Source organism: Lepisma saccharinum, chromosome 30 (genome assembly GCF_977018435.1).
Source record: "Lepisma saccharinum chromosome 30, izLepSacc3.1, whole genome shotgun sequence".
Taxonomy (NCBI): domain Eukaryota; kingdom Metazoa; phylum Arthropoda; class Insecta; order Zygentoma; family Lepismatidae; genus Lepisma; species Lepisma saccharinum.
The window spans coordinates 6,320,630-6,343,544 of NC_139258.1; the positions used below are offsets into that span (position 1 = coordinate 6,320,630).

The 22,915-nt window shown below is 37.9% G+C and overlaps 1 protein-coding gene across 1 annotated transcript in view; it reads right to left on the bottom strand.

Moving 5' to 3' along the window:
* LOC145981686 (endothelial lipase-like) overlaps window positions 1–22,915 on the bottom strand; it is a 48,599-nt gene that overhangs the window by 20,367 nt on the left and 5,317 nt on the right. The window contains exons 2-3 of the mRNA XM_083115080.1: window positions 19,046–19,190; window positions 10,180–10,328 (exon numbers count right to left, since the gene is read on the bottom strand). Coding sequence (XP_082971206.1) covers window positions 10,180–10,328; window positions 19,046–19,190 — 294 coding nt within the window. The remainder of the gene's footprint in view (window positions 1–10,179; window positions 10,329–19,045; window positions 19,191–22,915) is intronic.

Below are 22,915 nucleotides of genomic sequence, written 5' to 3' on the forward strand. Positions count from 1 at the left end.
TACACGTCTCCAGGATGGCTGTTAAGGGACTTTTGGCACACCCTGTATAATTATGCCTAATAATTTTAAGAACTCAAATGATCTGTCTTTTGCTATCAAATTTAATAGGTTCAACAATGATTTTTACAGTTTTAGTAAAGTCCAATTTATGTTCAGATAGGCTAATTGGAACTGGACCTACAGTTTAAATTTGGATCTGAACCGCTGTGCAATGTGCCTCAAAAAGAGGATCGAACCAGAGAGCCCTTGAGAAAATATTTTCTTCTATTTTCTTTGTTTATTCAATTTGCTCCTATTTGATCGTTCAGTTTACCTTGGCAATGGGAGGAATTATGAAAATAACAACCATCTATTCCAGCCTTAGAACCCTATTTTCACCAGGAGCGTATCTGCGAAGCCTGACGTCTAGGGAATAAAATACGGGAGAAAAATCGATCAGAAATTGTAAATAATATTATACATATCAGTGAGATTATGCTGATTCTGGAGTTGGCAACTTGATTTCCTATGAGTTGGCAACCTCATTTCCTATGAGTTGGCAACCTCATTTCGTATGAGTTGGCAACCTCATTTCCTATGAGTTGGCAACCTCATTTCCTATGAGTTGGCAACCTCATTATCTATGAGTTGGCAATCTCATTTCCTATGACTTGGCAACTTCATTTCCTATGAGTTGGCAACTTCATTTCCTATGAGTTGGCAACCTCATTTCGTATGAGTTGGCAACATAATTTCCTATGAGTTGGCAACCTAATTTCCTATGAGTTGGCAACCTCATTTCCTATGACTTGGCAACCTCATTTCCTATGACTTGGCAACCTGATTTCTTAGGAGTTGGCAACCTCATTTCTTAGGAGTTGGTAAATTTATTTCTATTCATAGCCTAGGACCACGTGACATTGTGAGACAGCCCAGATCTTGGATCCAGCATACGCCACTGATTTTCACACAATAGTATAATCTACAGAAATTGAAGTCAGCTTGGATCCTGTTTACAGTACATAATATTTACATAAAACAGTGTGTTAGAATTGATTCTCGGTGAGGTGAGGCACTCAATTAAAATTCGTTCCTCCCAACGGCAACTTCTGAATCTACCACTGCATTTCATTTCTTTATTTGTCCATCACAGGACCGAAGTCCCATTTATGCTGAACATAATGTACACAAGGATAATTTAACAATATACACAAATATTAATAATGTTAATGTTAATACATAAAATAATGTTAAGATTGATGATAGTGTGACAACATATAAATACAGTTAAAACTCCTTTACAGACAAATCCGATAAAATATAATGTTTTACACAATTTTGTGCCTGATAGCATTACATGAATCGAAAACTATGTCCAAATCATGCACTAAGAATAACTCATTAAACGATTCCTGAACTCTTACTATTGGGAAGTTTTTGCGGATGTTTAACCTTGAGAATGGCGTTTAGAAAAGTGTTCTGTTCCTCGCTGTAAAAGGTGTTACAAGGAAGTTTATTCTCTCTAACAGCTCAGAACATAGCCAATCTTGTCTTACTAATTTAAGTAAAAACATTAGATAATTAAATACTCTTTTTTCTTTCAAGGTATTGATGCCAAAATTGCTACATAAAGTTACATGATTTCTATTATGATATTCAATATTGCTTTTAAAACACAACCATTTGATCTACATTTTCCTGTTGTATTCATGCCAGTCTCAATAGTTTTCAAAATAAAAAAAAATCGTCGAGATGGTGCATCTTCTTTTTCCAGTCAACTTGTGAATGCGGTTTCATTTGTTGCTCTCTGATTGGCTGTTGGAAAGTTACGGTGCTGTGATAGTGAGAATATCTTGTTTGAGCTGTACGTTAGGTTAGGTTAGGTTAGGTTAGATTAGAAAGCAGAAGCGCTAAAAATAGGAAATAAGACATTCTCACAATCACAGCACCGTAACTTTCCAACAGCCAATCAGTGAGCAAGAAATGAAACCGCTTTCACAAGTTGACTGGAAAAAGAAAATTCGCTGCCAGGGTAGTTATTTTCGAATTTCTGTCTCCGTTCGAGAACTGGCCATGATTTTCCAAAAATTACATCAGCTTGTAATTCCTTCTAGAGCGTTCACGTGAATCATCGCGTGGTGTACTATTACTATTATCTAGATATTATCAACAGTTTAGTAGACTTACGTAGTCACTTGACAATTGAGAACATCTAGACAACAGCTAAAGACAACCACAAGAAGATTCATGTGAATGTTCTAGAAGCAAGGACGTATTTAGGGGGATCCATGGAGTCAGGACCTCCCCCCCCCAGAAAGACTTATCAAGTACTAAAATTAAGTAATGACAATATTAGCATATGTTGCATAATCGATGGTTATTAATTTCCTCTGAACGTTTTATAAGGCAAGGATTATATTGAGACCATACGGCTTTGAAAGACATTACAAAGATGATTTAAGTACGCTTCCACTCAAAATAATATGCATAAAATATTAAGCAGAACCTTACGTTTCTCCAACTACACGTAACATCATTTTTGTTATTCGATAAATATTCAATTATGCATCAATTTGACATTAATTTCATTGCCAGGGCACTTGTTTTTATGTAAATTATTCCGATCTTAACTACAGGTAAGCTGTAATGAATATGCGCTGTTATATCTCTATTCTTATTCAGTCGTTTCACCTATTCGTGTATTAATAATATAATATTAATTTATGTATTGTAATTAGTATAAATTTGATTCAATGTAAGTATTTTAATTTAAACATTATTATTATTATTATTATTCCTAAGACACTTGGTTCGGATCCCCTTCCCCCCAAAACATATGTCTAGAAGAAATTCTAAGCTGATGTAATTTTTCTGATTCTGGAATATCATGATGGTTTTTCGAAATTGAGACGAAAATTGGAAAACAACTGCCCTGGAATCGGCCCAGCAGAGCCTTAAGAATGAAATAGTTAAATTTTTTGGGTACGTCGGTACATATGGCCGACTTATGTACCTTTCAAAGTATACCATGAAAAATCCTCTTACCTAAAATCCTTATCTTAACCTTAACTTGTGAGGTGCTTATACTGGGACATAATTTGTGAGGTACGTCTGTCAGAACGCTCTGATTTTTTTCACGCCTGCCCAGTGATGTGCCGTAGACTATAAGTTTACGTCTACATACGTTGTCTACACGTAATCTACGCGTAGATTACATTGAGTTGTAGTTTACATAGACTACGTAGACAATCTAAAGTGCATTAAAATTAATTTTCAAGGCTTTCATGAAAGGAAAGTGGCATTTTCAACTATATTGGTTCCTAACGAACTGACAAGAATCCTATTTACAACAAAATGTATCTTTTCTTCTATCATCAACTCTGTAAAAAGATAAATAGTATGCAAAAAAAACAACAGATAGCAGGCATGAGGCGAAAATTAGTCTTTTTCCCATAAAACAATAGAATATTTTATGTTAGGTTTTTCCTAGATGAGAAATTGCTCGAATTTAGAAGGAAGAGCATGAAAAGTTTTCTTCACACATCAGCAACTGATACGCAATATAATTTTCTTTTAATTCCACGGCGCCCTTTGATAAGTTATCACCTTTCGCCATGTTGTTTACATAGATTACGTCATCTACGTGTATAAAATAGTCTACGTGTAGCAGTAGACTATCGTTGTTTACGCGTAGACTCACATCACTGGCCCTGCCTCAACATAAATTACCAATGTAACTTTCTGATATTGAAGAATAATACATTATGGGTATTAGTGACTGATTTGACAGCAATTAGTGCCAGAACGTAAGTTGTATAGCTACTACGTTCATTAGTTTATTCATCTACAAAAAATATTATAAATAAAAAATATTATAGATGTGAACATATCCATTTCACTTGTCGTACTGTCAAAAATATACACAAAAAATAGTCCCACTCGTTATAAAAATCTTAATAAAAGAGGATATGAAACCAAATTTGTACATGACATACCTTTATGGTTGAGAAATGAAGGTACATTACAAGAAGTGCTAGAAGTGACCTCCCCCCACCTGTATACACAGCTCAACACCGCGCTGCATGTTCGTGAATGTTGCTGCCAGAGTATTCAGGGGGACTGCCTGGATTTCACGGCGGATGTTCTCACGTAACTCGTCGATGGTGCGTGGTTTGTTCTTGTACACACTACCTTTAAGGTGACCCCACAGAAAAACGTCAGGGGAGTCAAGTCCGGTGACCTTGTGGCCATAATCCTTTCGAAATCACTCGGTCAGGGAAAAATGATTCCACCGCAGCCATGCTCGCGTCAGACGTGTGACATGTGGCCCCCAAGTTCACCGGACTTGACCCCTGACTTTTTTTTTCTGTGGGGTCACCTTAAAGGTAGTGTGTACAAGAACAAACCACAGAAATCCGCCACAGAAACTTATGGTTTGTTGAAGGAAGTGTACGGAGATGAGTGTTTATCACGCACGCAATTGTTTGAGTGCTTTCATAGGTTTAAAGAGGGACGAGAAGTGATTGCGGACGACTCGCGTCCTGGACAGCTTTGCACATCAAAAACGGAATCAAACATTGCAAATGTTGGTGAACTGATTCGAGAGGATCGTCGCTTGAGTATTCGAGCTATTGCAAAATAACCAACATTATTAAATTACGGTGCTGACGACCCTTCGTGAGCGAGTAAGAAGACGACGACCTGATTTATTTGTGGAAAAGCCATAATCCTTTCGAAATCACTCGGTCAGGGAAAATGATTCCACCGCAGCCATGCTCGCGTCAGACATGTGGCATGTGGCCCCCACGGTTACCGGACTTGACCCCTGACTTTTTTCTGTGGGGTCACCTTAAAGGTAGTGTTTACAAGAATAAACCACGCGCCATCGACGAGTTACGTGAGAACATCCGCCGTGAAATCCAGGCAGTCACGCCGAATACTCTGGCAGCAACATTCACGAACATGCAGCGCCGTGTTGAACTGCGTATACAGGTGGGGGGAGGTCACTTCCAGCACTTCTTGTAATGTACCTTCATTTCTCAACCATAAAGGTATGTCATGTACAAATTGGTTTCATATCCTCTTTTATTGAGATTATTATAATACTTTTTCCGGGGCCCCTTACGAGTGGGACACTCTGTATTTAGCAACTAGTAAGTGCAATTTAAAGCCCGCATCACACGGAACTGGATGTCTAGTAGGTATGCCCTAGTTGGCGCTGGACTGGCTACCAATTTGCTAGTTCTCACCTCCCACATTACTTATCAGCGTACTTGTCGATAGACTTTTGTTCCCATATGAGGGAAGTTGTAATGGCGGCCGCGTGAGATGTTAACAATGTATCACTTCACATTTTTAAAATCCGATAACTATTCAACGGAGAAGAATAACGTCTCGTATAAAACGTTATTAGGTACAAAACAATGGCGCTGCTTAAATGCATACTTTACAATGTTTACTGTACAGGTCTGGAAGAATATTTTAGTTGTTTCAAATGTAAATACCGTGCACTCAGCATAGCTGCTATAACCACTGTACTGTAACTCAACGCGCCTTTCATGCTGTATACGTTATACATTGCTGGAGTAACACTCGGAAACCACAGACAAAAGCGCTCCTTTGCACACTCACAGATTATCTTCACATCTAGAAACTTTGCTCTGATTGGCTGTTCCACAGAATCCAGTCGAGGAATTGCTCCCAACCAGTCAGCCAGGCGGCCATGATTGCTACCTAGAAAGTTAGTTCAGCGCCAACTAGAGCATTTCTACTATAAATCCAGTTCCGTGTGATAGGGGCTTAACTACAGAAAGCAAAAGTGTTCAAAATTATTTTTAGTTTTTCTAATTCTAATAGAAACCTGCGCCTCACTCGCCATAACGCTCCTTGTGAGGTACGTCAGGCAGAACGCACTTCGCATTAAACAAAGCTTCACTCCTTACACGCGATAAGCTGGCGAGAAACTGATTCTGTGATGAGGGCCAAGGACAGTATTGCGTAAGGTAGACGAAAGGTGGCGACACTAGCTTGAACGAAAGGCGGTAATCTGAAACTTCTAGAACCTCAAGCGGTCTGTGAGACCGCACCTCACAAGTTAAGGGTTAAACTTAAATAAGGGTGTAAAGAGCCCCTTGAGAAAGGGTAAACGTGCAAGGTTGTCAAGGAGCCTGCACAGGACAAATACAACACATTAATATTTCTCTTGTAGTTATTACAAGCATAAAAACACAGTTTTTCGTTGTGACGTTTCAGGAGAACACACGCTCCATTCATCAGACATTTATTTTTAGTTTGACTAAAGATACAATTATAACAATGATTATTCTTTTTACACACAGAACCCGAAACGTGTCAATTGACACATATATATTTTGATTTCAATAACACGTTAACGTGTATAAACTGCAAATGATGCACCTTTTAGTGTGTCAAAATTCACATAGGAATATATTAAAGGGTATTTTTATGAGATGAAATCCGTGTGATGCATTAAAATGCATCAATTTGGAAGATCAAGATTATTTCGAAGATAACAAAATTTCACATTTAGCTGTGTCAATTGATGCATTAAAAGTGAAAGTTTGTTATCTTCGAAATGATCTTGTCTGATCTTCCAAATTGATGCATTTTAGTGCATCACACCGGACTTCTCATAAAAATACCCTTTAATACATTCCTATGTGTATTTTGACACACTAAAAGGTGCATCATTTGCAGTTTATGCACGTTAACGTGTTATTGAATTCAAAATATATGTGTCAATTGACACGTTTCGGGTTCTGTGTGTAAACAAAAAAAAGAATCAGTTATACAATGGACATTGTCAGTGTTATATTGTTGTAATATAGCAACTTAACTGTGAAAACATGCAGTCTTGTTTTCTTTTTATTTCAGATAAAATTTTTGATCACATTATTTGTTATTTAAAAATTATGAATCCCAAATATCATCAGGCAATTCAAAATCATCATTGCTTTCACAGTATTTCTTGATGTTTTCTGTTACATTAAATTTTAAAGATGGTGGCTTACTCCATTTGTGAAAAAGAAAACTCCATACTGGATCTATGTTACGAATTTCATTATTTTAATTTATTCCAGTGTTCTTCAGCAATGAACGAAGCTTCCCAGACATTCAAATCTATGTTTTCCGTCCCTTTAAGTAGGTAGGTGGCCAAATTGTACACAAGTGGATAGTGGGGAGCTCACGACACCCCACAGAAAAAATACACTTACAGTTATATTCTAACAATTATAATTGTAATATGTGTAATTTTACATTATTTGTACGGTTGTAAGATTGCGAATAATGAAAATAACTCAATTTGAAACTTTGTAAGGACATTTTTATAATTTTTCTTTTTACTTCTATTTTTTAGGGACAATTCCTTATTTTATTATATTTTTTTTATTTTTCCTTCCGAACAGAATACACAATAGTTACTGAAAAGTAGCATATGTATTAAATAAATTTACGAGGATTTATATTTAATCATTACTAATTAAATTGTAACACATGAACATGAATTTGAGGCTACAAAAAATATAGAAAACAGATACAGGCCTATAATTTTTTTAATATCACTACAGTTCACCTAAAGTAAGCTTGTCAGATAAGGATCTGCAAGAGCATTTACACTACTAACTACGTCCAATAACTCTAATAGCTTTTTGACACGTTCCTGTTCTTTTTGTATTCCATTTCCAAGAAAAGAAAAGCCACAAGGATTGCAACACTCGAGCAAAATAAAGTTTAAAACAATACACAAGTAGGTATGTGGGGTGCTGATAATACCCCAGAGCCCGACCCTGTGGCCGAGTGGTTAGCACATCGCGCTGCGACGCCAAGGGTCCCGGGTTCGAATCCCGGTCGGGCTTGGTTGTTTGTGAATGTCCATTCATCAATTTCATCATTTCATCACTCATCCCCATCTTCGCAAATTAGCCAAGAGGCACAAAACGCGAAGTAAAATAAACTAAATCAATCAATCAATAATACCCCAGAAAGTGGAGCTCTTTGTTATTGTGGATCAGGCGACTAAAAGACATACCCCTCAAGGAGTAAACAACATGAAGGTAACTGAAAGATGAACAGTGTTGCCAACTTATAAGACTATTTTTTAAAAAAACAATTTTTAGACCTAGGGTGTTGTGGCCACCTCACATACCCACTTAAAGGTTAAAGCAAATGCTTCTAATGCTTTTAATCAAACGAAACGTCAGAACGAAAAACTTGTGTTTTTATGCTTGTATCAACCGTAGACTACAAGAGAAATAATTCTACAATGTAAGTCATGCGTAAGAAAAACTATAACACATTAATAGGTAAGGAGAGGATAAAAAACAGGGATGTTAACAGTGGCGTAGCATGAGCATTTCGGATGGGAACGCCAAGTTAGAAGGAAGGGTAGGCCCTTTTTTTTTTTTTGCTTAAGAGTTTACTTATGGAATTAGCCGACATATGTATTGTCTATTTAAAATCACAATCTCATTGTGTTTATTACATTAAGTCAGCCGGGTTCCGATAAAACATGATCCATGCTTGTTTTATGTAGAAAATAAGATGCCTCAGTGTGCAATAAATGCTTGGAGCACTGGTGTTTTATACCATTTTTAATTAGATTGCTCAAGTCAGAAACACCGCACACCATTCGGAGTATTTTGCTCCACACGTAACACATGTGTAGCAAAACAGTATTTTATAATCAAGGAAACCTTTCGGCATGACGCAAGTAATTAAAAACCTACCTCAATCACAAGCGCCTTTAGAACAACAGTAGACTTCATTGTTGTGGATGATACAACTATTGAATGATTTGGTTTATTTTACTTCGCTTTCTATCACTTTTGGCTAATCGCAAATATGAATATGAGTGATGATATTGATGAAGTTGATGAAGAGACACTCACAAAGAACAAACATGCGTAGGCTCGGGATTCGAACCGCAAACCTCTCGCGCTGTGCAAAACACACTGACACGAAGGGGGGTGGATGATCCAACAATCAGAGTTTCAGACCACTATTTTTTGTATCTTGAGAATGCTGATAAACATTTTAAAATAATTTTGTCAAGAGATCATACAATGTTAAGAGTTTTGAAACGAATACTAAACGTTTCCACTGGCACAATATTAGGCAGTTAGATACTAACGAAAAAATATTTTTTTTAAAATAAATAGTTTTGTGGGTTAGGTGGTAGAGCAGCCACAGGCTGAACTTCTACCACGAGGACTTTATCAACTTGTTTGACAAAAACTTTTTTGTTCTTTTAGTTTTTAATGCACTTCACTGTTCTTGCGATAAATTACACGATGCAGTGGTCATTAAAGAAAGATACGTCAGTCAATATTGCTTATTGTAGCATCACACCGCATGAGCAGAGGCACGAGCGCTAAAAACCGGGTAGGAATTCTACTTCTGTCGTCTGCATCGGAAGTACAGCGCCTTGAATCGGAAGGCAGGAAAGGTCACATGGACCCTAGAACCAATCAGGTCTCCGTACGCCCGCGTATGGCGAGAGCATTTCGTCCGTGCTGTAGAGATCCAAGCCACAAGCTTTCCCTCCTTCTCTCTGCCTACAGGCAGGCATGGTCCTGTACGCCAAACCTAGCCGGCGTCCGGCAAGCAAAGACATTAGAGAAATGCTACAAGGAGAGCTGTTAGTGGAGCGTTGTAGACGGATCGCGAAAAATAGCTTTTATAATGCCATTATGCTCAAACATGTATATAATTAGTCACGTTTCACTTTATATTTACAGCATTTACGCATTTTTAAAATTTTAAATCAGGGAACGCCGGGCGTATGGGCGTATTAGGACGCTACGCTACTGGATGTTAAACAGTTGGAAAGGTTAAAACGTAGTCGGAGAAAAGTACAGAAGTGGCACATTTTATAAGAATATGCTGAGCACAAAGAACACAACATATTGGAAGGCCCAATTCTCGCAGCAAATGAGAATGGGTGAGATGGCTGTATGAAGTATATTGGGATGAAAGTCATTGTTTTGACTGGAGACTTGGATCCTGTGGACAGATTGGCTTTCTAGATTTTCCAGATTGAAATCTAGAAAATAGGGTAGCCGCCGGACAACCAGATTTTCAAAATGATTGTGTTTATCTAATGTATTCCACATTAAACTTTTTCTCATTACGTGCAATTTTACTGCATTACTTTTAACTCAAGTAAAGATTAAGACTTACCATTCTTTATTATACTGGCTACCTCCTCGAATGAGCTTGAAAGAAATCCATGAATAATGAATTTCGTCTTCTTTCCTTTGTTGTATCTACAGTTATGAAGCAGCTTTGTGTCGTTCACCTTGATTTTGCAGCCTTTGGTTGGGTTCTTCCTGTGGAAATCAGTACTCAAGTTACTGCTTTGACAGTATATATTTTTTAATGTTATATGTATTAAATCTAGTATTACTGAAAGTGCACAATTATAGAAACAAGTCAATTTCTACAGTCAAATGACCCGTGGATGGATTAATTGATCAAATACTGTATTTGCCGGCGTATAAAACGGACTTTCTTCCTTTATTTATTTATTTCAGGAATTGAACGCAACAAGTATATTACCCATTTATGGCGTTCATTATACAGAGCATTCCCTGACATTCACTTCGAGACCATGCGGCATGCGGTCCGGCTTCAGCGCTTGACTTTCCCGGTGAATTGGGTCCGCGACAGTCGCACGGTACAGTCTGTTTCTTTCGCTCTCCCTGCCTTCGCTCTCCTTCCCTTTCTGTTGACGTTGCAGACTGACGCCAGTATAATCCTCCCTCGGAAGTTGTGTTGTGTCGTGTCCGTGTGTTGAAGATTGTGGCTTAATATGGCACCACAAAAGTTTACATTACAACAAAGGATTTATCTTGTCGAGTGTTACTTCGGAAAGAGGAATTGTGGAGAAGTGCGACGACGTTTTGCAACGAAATTTCCTGGTGTTGCCGTTCCACATAGGACCACTATATTAAACCTCGTAAAAAGGTTTAGAGTAACAGGGTCAGTTCTGAATAAGTGGAAAGAAAAACCCACGTGTACTTACTGAGGAAAAACTCGATGAGACAGGACAAAGGTTAGAACAGTCTCCTCGGAAATCTATCCGCCGCCTCCCACAAGAAACGTGTGTTTCAAAAACCCTCTAGGTCCCCCGATTTGTCAGCCTGCGATTTTTATTTATGGAGAAATTTAAAAAATAAAGTATACAAGACAATCCGTACACTATCCGTGAGTATTGTACGAGAAATCGGGAGAATTACAGTAGACGAACTTGCACGTGTAAATGCCAATTTTCTTGGGAGATGCCAGGAATGTGTTGCAGCAGAGGGTCATCATTTTCAACACCTTCTGTAGTCAAGGTTAGTACACAATATAAAAAGTGTAATTTTAATAGCCGACTCTACGCCGGGCAGCTTGCCGCCGAGTCTCGTAGCGAATGTCAGGGAATGCTCTGTACAATAATTTTGTGATAACATTACTGATTAGTTGCACAGATCAATCAATGTAGTATATAGACAGGAAACATTTAACAAACCTGCAAGTCTTAGGTTCTATTGTAATTTATGTAATTTTAGTATAGCCTATTCCCTTTCAGAATTGCGGTCGGTCAAAAGAAGTCCACACTGTTTTCACTTTTGATGGTATCATTAAATGTTTTACACATATTCCAAATTAAAGATATTGCCAGAGCGTTGGTTCTATTACGACGGAGGCTGAAGAGTTGCCTTCTTGGTCGTAATTTGCTTGAGGGGACGTAGAAGTCGAGCTGTGACAGGGCGAAAGGAGCTTCAATGAGATTATTTAAAATTTTGTGGAGGAAAATGAGCTGATGCATGTTGCGTCTCTTGTTGAGAGTTGTTAAGTTAAAATATCTGAGAGGGCTCTCACGGGATTCCATTTGAGGGTAAATACCATCTTGTGTGTACTTTAGGTGTCTTAAGAATTTACTTTGACTTTGTTCTATTTTGTTTATATCTTGCTGGGTTTGAGGGTGCCACACTACGCTTGCATATTCAATTTTCGCTCTAACGTAAGCATTATAGAGCATCATTAAGCTTCCGACACTTTTGAACTCCTTGCATGTACGCATTATAAATCCCATAAGTCTGTAAGCATTGTTTGTTATGAATAGAGCCCGGAAGTTCAGGCATTTATTTTCGTTAAAATAGGCAGGCAAAAATGCATTTATAATGTGCTAAATAGGCACTAAAAATAAAAAAAAGGCAAAATAAACCAAAAAAGGCACATTTAGAAGTCGCTTACTTTTATCTATAATTTCTGGCAAAATGTTAAAATCTAAATTGGGAAGAGCATTTCAATTTTCTCCGTTTTGATTGCACATAACTACAAGGTGCTTTTTAAGTTCTAAACATTCATTGATAGTCGTCTGTCAGAGAGAATGTTTTTCATAATAGAAAATGATCTTTCTACTTCGACAGAAGTTATTGGAGATACATATAACAAGCTAATGTAGCTGGACTCATTTTGGTAGCAGCATTTTCACCTTTTAGAATATCAAAAATTGTTTTCAATTGTTTCAAGTCCTCATTACCCGTTAACACTTTTCCACAACAGCTGACCCCTTTTCTCCTGGCACTTCCATCATCTGCTGCATAGATTCCTCGAAGATTTTCATGGATGCTATAATTGTAATTGTCTCTGGCAATGCGCCATAATGTGCAAAAGTAAACTTGAATAGCACAGGAGTTTTTTCACTTCACGAATTGAAGCCGCTTCATTTTCTGGAAGAGCATCGATCACCTCACTGATTTTTTGAAGGTTGTTAGCATAATATATAGCTGCTGATATCCAGGTTCCCTATCTCGTCAAGACTGGTTGCTGAGGTAAACTAAGCTCAATCGCAACTTCCTGAAATTTTCGGGTTTGAGAGGGAGATTTCAGAAATATTTTCTTTGTGTTCGAAATCAACCTGTCCACTTCAGCAGTCAATCATGCACACGAAATGTTAACCGAAAGGCAATATCCTGACTCAGCATAAAAAGAGGCATTTTGCCAAACTTCCGGGCTCTAGTTATGAAGTTAACGTGCCCCTGAGATGTAAGTTTAAAAATAGGCCTGAAGAACAGGGTGCGTCTTATACGCGGATACTTAGTTTTTGGTTACCTTCATTTCTGGAAATGTTCTCTGTTCTGAGTTAGACGATTTCTTTCTTGATTCCTTGCGATGTGTGACGATGAAGATAAAAATATTTACTTTTCTGGTTAGATTAGGTAAGTTATTTGTTGAAAATAGGCCAATATATTACTTTTTGTTAGAAATACTATTAAGGGTTGCCCAAATGAACTAAGACTTTTGTCGTAGCTTAACTACGCAGAGCTTTGTGCTTGCTCTGGTAGGTGGCGTTGTAAGCTGGTATTGTCTGACTGCGCAGTGTGTTGTTTACATGTGCACAAGCACGTTCACAACATGTATTCGTCCAAACGGGTCCATCAGAGCTGGAAAAGTGATCATTGCTTTTGGATTGGCTGGGCGCACACTACCCTAAACAAGCTGAAATCGGCCCTGAAGAGTAAGCGACCTGGCATGTTGTCAAATGGGGTTCTTCTGTTACACGACAATGCACGCCCTCATGTTGCACAGGTGTGTCGTGATCTGCTGCGGCGTTTCCGCTGGGAAGTCCTCGACCATCCTCCCTACAGCCCCGATCTCTCGCCCTGCGACTACCACATCTTCGGGCCACTAAAAAACATCTGAAGAGCCGTCGGTTCACCAACGATGCTGAAGATTGGTTCTGCAGTCAACCACGGACGTTTACTTCCTGTATGTTCATATATTCCAACCAAAAAAAAATCATTACAGAAAAAAAAAACTAGTCTCAATTTGATTTGGGCAACCCTTATATAAATTAATTATAAATTCAGTGGTAAAGTTTGTTCTTCCCTCAAAAATGTGTTCAGAAAGGGAAAATGGGTTTTCTACGCAGATAAATACGGTAATTAGTAATGAAAAAGAATGCTTTGGATTGTGATATTAAGTAGCAAAAGTGTTATCTGGTTGATGTTCAAGAACTTTGATTGATTTGATTTGCTTTTGGCTAATTGCGAAGATGGGGAGTGATGATATGATGAATGGACAGTTCACAAACATCCATGCCCAGGCCGGGATTCGAACCCAGGACCCGTGGCGTCAATTTTATTCAAGAAATCGATAGTCATATTCGGTACTTGAAGTGGGAAATTTTAACTGACGGATGCTTCTATGGTTCAACATGTTGACATTGAGACATCTTTGGTGATGCTTCGCAAAATTTTTGGTAGCTCGGGCTACTAGTCCCTCTCACTTCGTAACATATTGTCATTTAGAACTCAGAACGGAAATAGCCAAAGAATGAGGAGTAAAGCCCCTATCACACGGAACTGGATTTCTAGTAGGAGTGCCCTAGTTGGCGCTGAACTGACTTTCTAGCTAGCAATCATGGCCGCCTGGCTGACTGCTTGACTGGTTTGGAGGAATACGACATGTTCTAATTGCTACTTGCTTTCCTCGACTGGATTCTGTGGAACAGCCAATCAGAGCAAAGTTTCGCCATGTAAAGATAATCTGTGAGTGTGCAAAGGAGCGCTTTTGTCTGTGGTTTCCGAGTGTTACTCCAGCAGCGATGCGCGTTGAGTTACACTATATATGCTGAGTGCACGGTGTTTACATTTGAAGCAACTAAAATATTCTTCCATACGTGTACAGTAAACGTTGTAAAGTATGTATTTAAGCAGCGCCATTGTTTTGTACCTAATAACGTTTTATACGAAACGTTATTCCTCTCGGTTGAATAGTTATCGGCTTTTAAAAATGTGAAGTGATACATTGTTTACATCTCACGCGGCCGCCATTACAACTTCCCTCGTATGGGAACAAAAGACTGTCGACAAGTACGCTGATAAGTATCGTGTGAGGCGAAAACTAGCAAATTGATAGCCAGTCCAGCGCCAACTAGGGCATACCTACTGGAAATACAGTTCCGTGTGATGCGGGCTTTAGACATTCCTGTCAGTGGAAATGTTCAAGCGCTCTCGAGGTAAATGAAACATGAAAGGTCATGCATGGGGAAGGATAATAAAAGTACAAAGAGCAGGGGAGAGAGGAGGATTTTTGCTTGAACGACGAGGAACATCTTGGAGGCGAAGCGATTACCATTTCAGTTCTAATTCCTGAATGACAATATGTTACGACTTCGAGCACTGATCATAGAAATTGTCTTTTATATTTGCATGTGCAATGCTTAATGGGGTATCAATGATTTTTATTTTTAAAATGTTCAGTGAAAAATATGGCAATTCTGAACTTGTAATGATCTACTTGACACTAGTGCTGCATGTTGACATACAGTTATCAGCGCTACTAAAATCACATCCAATATAACTTTTATACCATGTAGAAGGTATGAACACAAACAACTTTTGGTAAATATCTGTTACGTGTATATCTGAGACACATTTCTTCATTTTTGCAGAATAAACTACTTACGGAAATGGGTTTCTGTAGCATTTTGAAAGTTCGTGGAGGTATTTTCTCACCTTAGAATGCTGCACAACAAGAAATAAGCACTTTTGAAATAATAAACTTGCATTTTGTGCAAAGCGACAACATTATGCCGTTGTTTCCTTTATGTACCTGCAGATGGCGCGAGCGTCGAAAGTCACGCGGTCTCGCCAGTGTTTCCAAACGTGCCTTTTTTTTACGAGAATTTTTTTTTTCAATTTTTTAACTATGCTTACCTAACCTACCCTAACCTTGCCGGAAATGGTCCGTGGGGCTATGATGAATGGTTTTTGGGGCTATCCGTCAATGGTTTGTGATGACATAAGGAACATGAAAGTAGGTATTTTTCGGTTAAGAAGGTTGAAACAATGCATACCCACTCCAAATCGACAAAACAAAAACACGACGCGCGATGATCCACAGTTGTACGCACCATATTGTATGTTCCGCAACGTAAGAAAGGACCCAAAAGAATTACTCGTAATGTGAAAAATCCAAGTTATTTTCGTGTAAAAAGCATAATGGCACCTTCAACTATGTTCCGCAATACACCATTGGGGCACAATTGGTAAGTACGAACCATTTCAAACTGAAAATATCCGATAGAAATGTGTCTCCGATATAACAGACATTTACCCAACTTTTCTTTGTAATGTTTTTGCTCTTCAGTGCCTCATTTCGACGCTACAAGCCCTCAATAAACGAAATCTTCTGTCCTGTTCAAATGGTACATAGCTGAGGTACAGATATGCGTTATCTTTCCGTTACTTATATTGAAAATAAATTACAGTAAAACCTCTTTAATACGGACACCGATAAGCCGGACTTCGCTTAATCCGGACAGGCAAAAGGAAAAAAAAAGCAGAATGCAAGGTTTTAAATTAGGCTAGAAGTCAACAATCGCATTGTATGTATAGTATTGCTTTCCATTTTACTGTACTGTATAGTGTATTTAGGCTTATGCGCTAATAATAAACGTGTTTTGTTGCTATAAACGGATTTCTACTGTTCTTTTAGGTTATTTCAGTTAATCCGGACTTTCGTTAAACCGGTCAACTTATCCCCGCATTAGTCCGGATTAACGAGGTTTTACTGTAGTCAAATTTTTGAAAATAAAGGTTCTAAGCGAATGAATCAAGAAATTGCAGGTTAAGGGATTTCTCTTGAATCCCGAATGGAAGTGAACTTCTTTCTAGATGCTCACTATTCTCATGAAAAATTACGAATTTAATTATTTCCTTTTAGGGGTTGCGAGCATTAGAAAGGGAAAACTTTCATATGTGAGATATGAGCCCGCTAGCTTAATTAGCTTATATTTCTTATTACATTTTGGTGTATGCATTAATTGAACAAATAAATCTTCTTCCATGATCACAGAATACTAATTTAATTATAATTACAACATTAGTAGGGCATCTACTAACATTCCTGTTTAATAATAAGTGCACGAATCGAATGCTATTATAGGGACAACCCTAGAAATTATATGAACAATTATACCATCAGCATAGTTGTCATCGCACTACCCTTATTAAAATCTCCTATTTTATGTGTAGAGAAGAGCTTGAAAGAATAAATTTTATTAAGGACCTAGGCATTATTATGGATCGTAATATGATGTTTAACAAACATGTATCATAAATGGTAAACAATGCATTTAGATCATTAGGTTTACTTCTAAGAAATACGAGGAATCTAACTAATGTAGACAGTATTTCTCTCTTGTATAATGCATTAGTTAGAAGTCAGCTTGAAAATGGTTCTAATGTTTGGTTTACATATTATAAATCCCAGGAGTTGGTAATTGAAAGAATTCAAAAACGATTTTTAAGATATTTGTATTACAAAAAGTATAATGTCCCATCAGATTATAATAACTTATCATACAATGACCTACTTAATGAGTTTAATTATGAAAGTGTTATTAATAGAAGGGAAATAGCACAACAAATATTTCTGTACAAAACAATGACTTGAATCATAGACAACCCTACTTTTCTCCAAAAGATATGTTTCAATGCAAAGAAATGTGGCTTAAGGCTGCGGCAATTGATGTCTTATGATATTCCTAAAACAGAAAGATTCAAGAATTCACCATTATTTAGAATGTCCTTTTGCGTACAACAAAATATCTGTATTGCAATCTAATCTTGATTTTAGTATCTCAATCAATGAGTACAAAATAATATTAAGATAATTTACAACATAAATTATCAGATTTAGTGTTATACTTAGCAATATATCACTGCATATGAATAAAAATGACATCTGTTTTTTTGTCTTGTTTTGTATTGTTTTGGGTGAAGCGCTTCTAAATTGCTAATTGGGTGTTATATTATTCTATAGTATAGTTTAGTAATTTATATTACATTATATTTGTGTATGTGTTCTACATGTGATATGTCTCACTGTATTATATTATGTGTTTTTTTTGTTTGTTTTTCTTATTGGCAACCTTCTGTAAAAGGAGATAATTTCTCTGTTGAAGGAAATAAATAAATACTTGCTAAATGAAATTAATCAAACCCCATTAACAATAAAAACAATTGGACACCAATGATGCGAAAGTTATAAATATTCCGATTTAGTCCGTTGTGTCATTAGATCTCATTTAACACGAGCTTTTAAAGTTTTTCTGTTGTTCCTCTGTCGTTCCTCTGCTAGGTATGTAAGAAATCGCTCAACAATCTCTATCATCTTGTCAACAATCAACTTATACAGTATTGTAACCAACAGATTCAGATCAACAATGTGTTCAAATGTGTTTTTCTATTCTTTAAAACGTAGCCAGTACGAGTAACATCAAGTTGCAAGCAGTAAGACGGGAGTCATGGTCCCAAGAGGAAGCAGAAAGGCATAGATCTGCAAACAAAACTGAGAATCCTAGAGGAAGTAGCCCGACCCTGTGGCCGAGTGGTTAGCACATCGCGCTGCGACGCCAAGGGTCCCGGGTTCGAATCCTGGTCGGGCTTGGTTGTTTGTGAATGTCCATTCATCAATTTCATCATTTCATCACTCATCCCCATCTTCGCAAATTAGCCAAGAGGCACAAAACGCGAAGTAAAATAAACTAAATCAATCAATCAATCAACCTAGAGGAAGTAGACCGTGGTGCATTGAACAAAACGACAATTGCTGAACAGTATGGAATTGCCAAATCTACATTATCTACAATACTTAAATACATAATACTTATTGTAAATGGTTAATGTGTAGAAAGAACTGTATTGCAACAATAAAATTTGAGTCCCCGGTTAGCACGAATTTTATTAATTGAACAAAACGACAATTGCTGAACAGTATGGAATTGCCAAATCTACATTATCTACAATACTTAAATACATAATACTTATTGTAAATGGTTAATGTGTAGAAAGAACTGTATTGCAACAATAAAATTTGAGTCCCCGGTTAGCACGAATTTTATTAACACGAACTCTTGATTTTTCGGTCCCTTGGGATTCGTGTTAACTAGGGTTTACTGTATCCATAAATTTCTATTATGTTATTCTCTTACGCCTACAAGTTACTTTTATAGTTAAATTTACTGGTATTTCTCAAGACAACATACCTTGTAAACAGGTAGAATTTGATGTCGTGTGACAAATACTCCTCGACAGATATGAAGGCTTCATCGTCCAATGATGATCTCTCGTAGGCTTCACAAAGGAATTGCTCCTCGGCTGAAATCTGCCCTTGTTTGACATGTGAACCATCTGAAAGAGAAATATGTGAAATTACTACATGGTGTAGAGGTAAAAAAATATGTTATTTTGCTTCATTTTTCTGCCCTCTAGACAAATATCGTAGATGAGAATGTATGTTGAATACATGCAAAATATGATAGCACTCTCACAATTAAACATATCATGACCCTATACCTTACCCAGTGCCAGGGTTAGAGTCAGGTCTAGGCCGGACCTCTGGGTGCACATGAGATTGCAAATTTGTCCTATTTTAATGCAAAACATCCATCACATATTTCCATTAATTTTATATGTATGTCCAGTATTGGCCAAATTGTTGGACTCATTGTAAAAACGAAGCACATTTCCTTGTTTTTGAAAGTGTTCTAACTAAATATAGGGAAAGGAAGGGTAAAGTGGCCAGTGCGGGCAAAGTGGCCATGTGAGGCATAGCCTTGTCACTGTGAAGGACTTTTCATGTCATGGAAGCATCACACTGGTAATTATTCGCGACAACCATTCATAATGCGCAGCTCATCATGGATGTATCCGATTGAAATTGTGTGCAATGGCATGTAAACTTCTCTCCCTAGACGTCACTTTGATCTCGATGCGTTACCGATGCGCTAAACAAATTTTAAGGCATTTTTCTAACACCTCGAAAAAGAGCAAATTGGTACAAGAATTCAGTCATAACTTTATACTGGTTAAATATACATAAAAAAAACCTTCACCATTGCCTTTCTCGTGAAATTCTAGCCTGATTTGATATATCATATCACCCCCTTCCCATTTAAAATTCTGAAGTTGAATTCAAGATGGTGGATATCAAGATGGCCGCTGACCGTCAATGTGGTTCCCCCTTGGCCTGGCAACGATTGGTCATCACCATTTCCACGTTGCTCACTGCAGTGGCCTTGTACCGAGGGTGTTAAGTGACTTTTTGAGCCACCCTGTAGTATAATCGCTTGTAAATGTGCAATTTTCTTTATTATTTGAATCTCGTGTAAATTTTCACTCCTTAACGTGTGAAGTCGATATGGAATGTTCCTTGCTGTTTTACAAGACCAGATATTTTTCAAAAATACCGTTAGATGTTTCTTAAACCAAACTACCGTTCCGAATAATTGGGTATGGAATTAAAGGCCGTAGACCAGAGCAGCAGAACCCTGAGGTTGTCTCACTCCACGTGCTGTGAAGATAAAGACTTGCGTTCAAAGAGGCATTCATGAATTTTTTATAACACGGCTGTGAAGAAATGCCCTTTTCTTTACTTCTTTCTTTGTGATCGGTCTAAAGTTATAAAGCAACAGGCGAAAATAACATTACATACTCGAAAGGCGTATTTTACGCTTATTATAGTCGGAAAGACTACATTCAGGGCAAGAGAAAAAATAGGGTTGGGTTACCTTTTGGTGAGGGACAGTTCTTGTTGATTAATGATGTCACGTCGCAGGTTAAACTGACCAGTGATGGACGAATTAGGCACGCCTTTGTGAAATAATTCTTTGGAGGTTTTGAAGTTCGTGCACGTCCAGGGAACATCAGTGGAAAGAACTACCTCGTTTCCCCCTGGTTGCTTCAGTTTGAACCAAGAAATGTTTTAGTTGGGCAAAGAGTTAAGCCTCTATCACACGGAACTGGATTTCTAGTAGGAATGCCCTAGTTGGCGCTGAACTGGCTACCAATTTGCTAGTTATCGCCTCACACGATACTTATCAGCGTACTTGTCGACAGTCTTTTGTTCCCATACGAGGGAAGTTGTAATGGCGGCCGCGTGAGATGTAAACAATGTATCACTTCATATTTTTAAAAGCCGATAACTATTCAACCGAGAGAAATAACGTTTCGTATAAAACGTTATTAGATACAAAACAATAGCGCTGCTTAAATACATACCAGGTGGTTATAATTAAAGTGACGGTGTTCAGAGTGGTACAGCACGGGCTGTAATGAGAGTAGCAGTCTGAAACTTCGTAGATATGCTAATGAAGAAATGCGCTCGCGAATTATGCAAAAAAAAAGTTCCAATTCTCGCCACCAGGGTAAAAAATGGCGCTGTAAGCAGTCAAAACTTGGTATAGTTACAGGAAAAACACTATAAATCGCAGAAAACAATACTCTTTGTAATAAAATATCGCTACAATTTCACTATTCGAATTACATGAACATTACTAAAGGACAAAGCAACAAGCGTCACCAACAATAACCAGGGAGCTCACACAATGGTTAGGCAATGTCACCGACTTTGACGTCAGAGTTACGGAAAATTCCACGTTTTGACTGCTTACAGCGCCATTTTTTACCCTGGTGGCGAGAATTGGAACTATTTTTTTTTTTCCATAATTCGCGAGCGCATTGCTTCATTAGCATATCTACGAAGTTTCAGACTGCTACTCTCATTACAGCCCGTGCTGTACCACTCTGAACACCGTCACTTTAATTATAACCACCTGGTACTTTACAACGCTTACTGTACACGTATGGAAGAATATCTTAGTTGTTTCAAATGTAAACACCGTGCACTCAGCATAGATGGTGTAACTCAACGATCCTTTCATGCTGTATACGTTGTATATTGCTGGAGTAACACTCGGAAACCACAGACAAAAACGCTCCTGTGCACACTCACAGATTATCTTCACATGGCGAAACTTTGCTCTGATTGGCTGTTCCACAGAATCCAGTCGAGGAAAGCAAGTAGCAGTTAGAACATGTCCTATTCCTCCAAACCAGTCAAGCAGTCAGCCAGGCGGCCATGATTGCTACCTAGAAAGTTAGTTCAGCGCCAACTAGGGCACTCCTACTAGAAATCCAGTTCCGTGTGATAGGGGCTTTATTTCATGGAGCTGACCTGCTGCAGTAATGAGAACACAGCAGTGATGCCAACCGTAGGAACATGTCCCTACGCACTTTTCACTATATTTCGCCCGCGTAGGGTCAGATTTGCCAAATGAGGGAAAACATAGGGACCTTTTTCAATCTTGGAAAATAATATTTTATTGTGCAAAGGTGCAAAACTTACTCGCCAGTCAGTTGCACTTTCTTCGCGCTCCGTTTGGAATAAGCTGGATACTTTAGCGAGGAGAAGAACAAAGAACTAACTAACAAATCTCCATCAGAATTTTGGAACATGTTATGGGTTACCAAGAACTTTCAAGGCAAGTTCCACTCTCGCGAAAATAGTGCTAACATTACCACATTCTAACACGGAAACGGAAAGAATATTGACAATGTTAAGTGATACAAAAACAAAAAAAGAGAAATAAAATGGGACCAGAATTGTTAAATTCTTCGCTAGTGATAAATTTTTCCCTTAAGGCACGTGAAGAAGACTACAGGAAATACAGCATCACCAAGCAACATCTATCTCTTCACAGCAGCAGCATGTATGACTTCAAATAACATAATCAACAGTAAACGACTCAACGTTATTCATTAATTATGGAAGCACCGAGCAGAAAGATTTGTATATTTTATCTTCTGTTTTGCATGCTCATGAGGTGTTGTTTTTTTAGTTGCTTTACTTGGCGTAGGGACATTTGGTCAGTTGTAGGGACATTGCCGAAAAATGATTGGCAACACTGGAACACAGGATTCGATTCCAAAACGGAGGAGGGAATACAAATCTTTATTGATTAATTTGGCTTATTTTACTTCGCTTTTCTGCCACTTTTTGACTAATCGCGACGATGAGGATGAGCGGAAATACGATGAAATTGATGGAGGACTCACAAGGAACACCAATGGCCAGG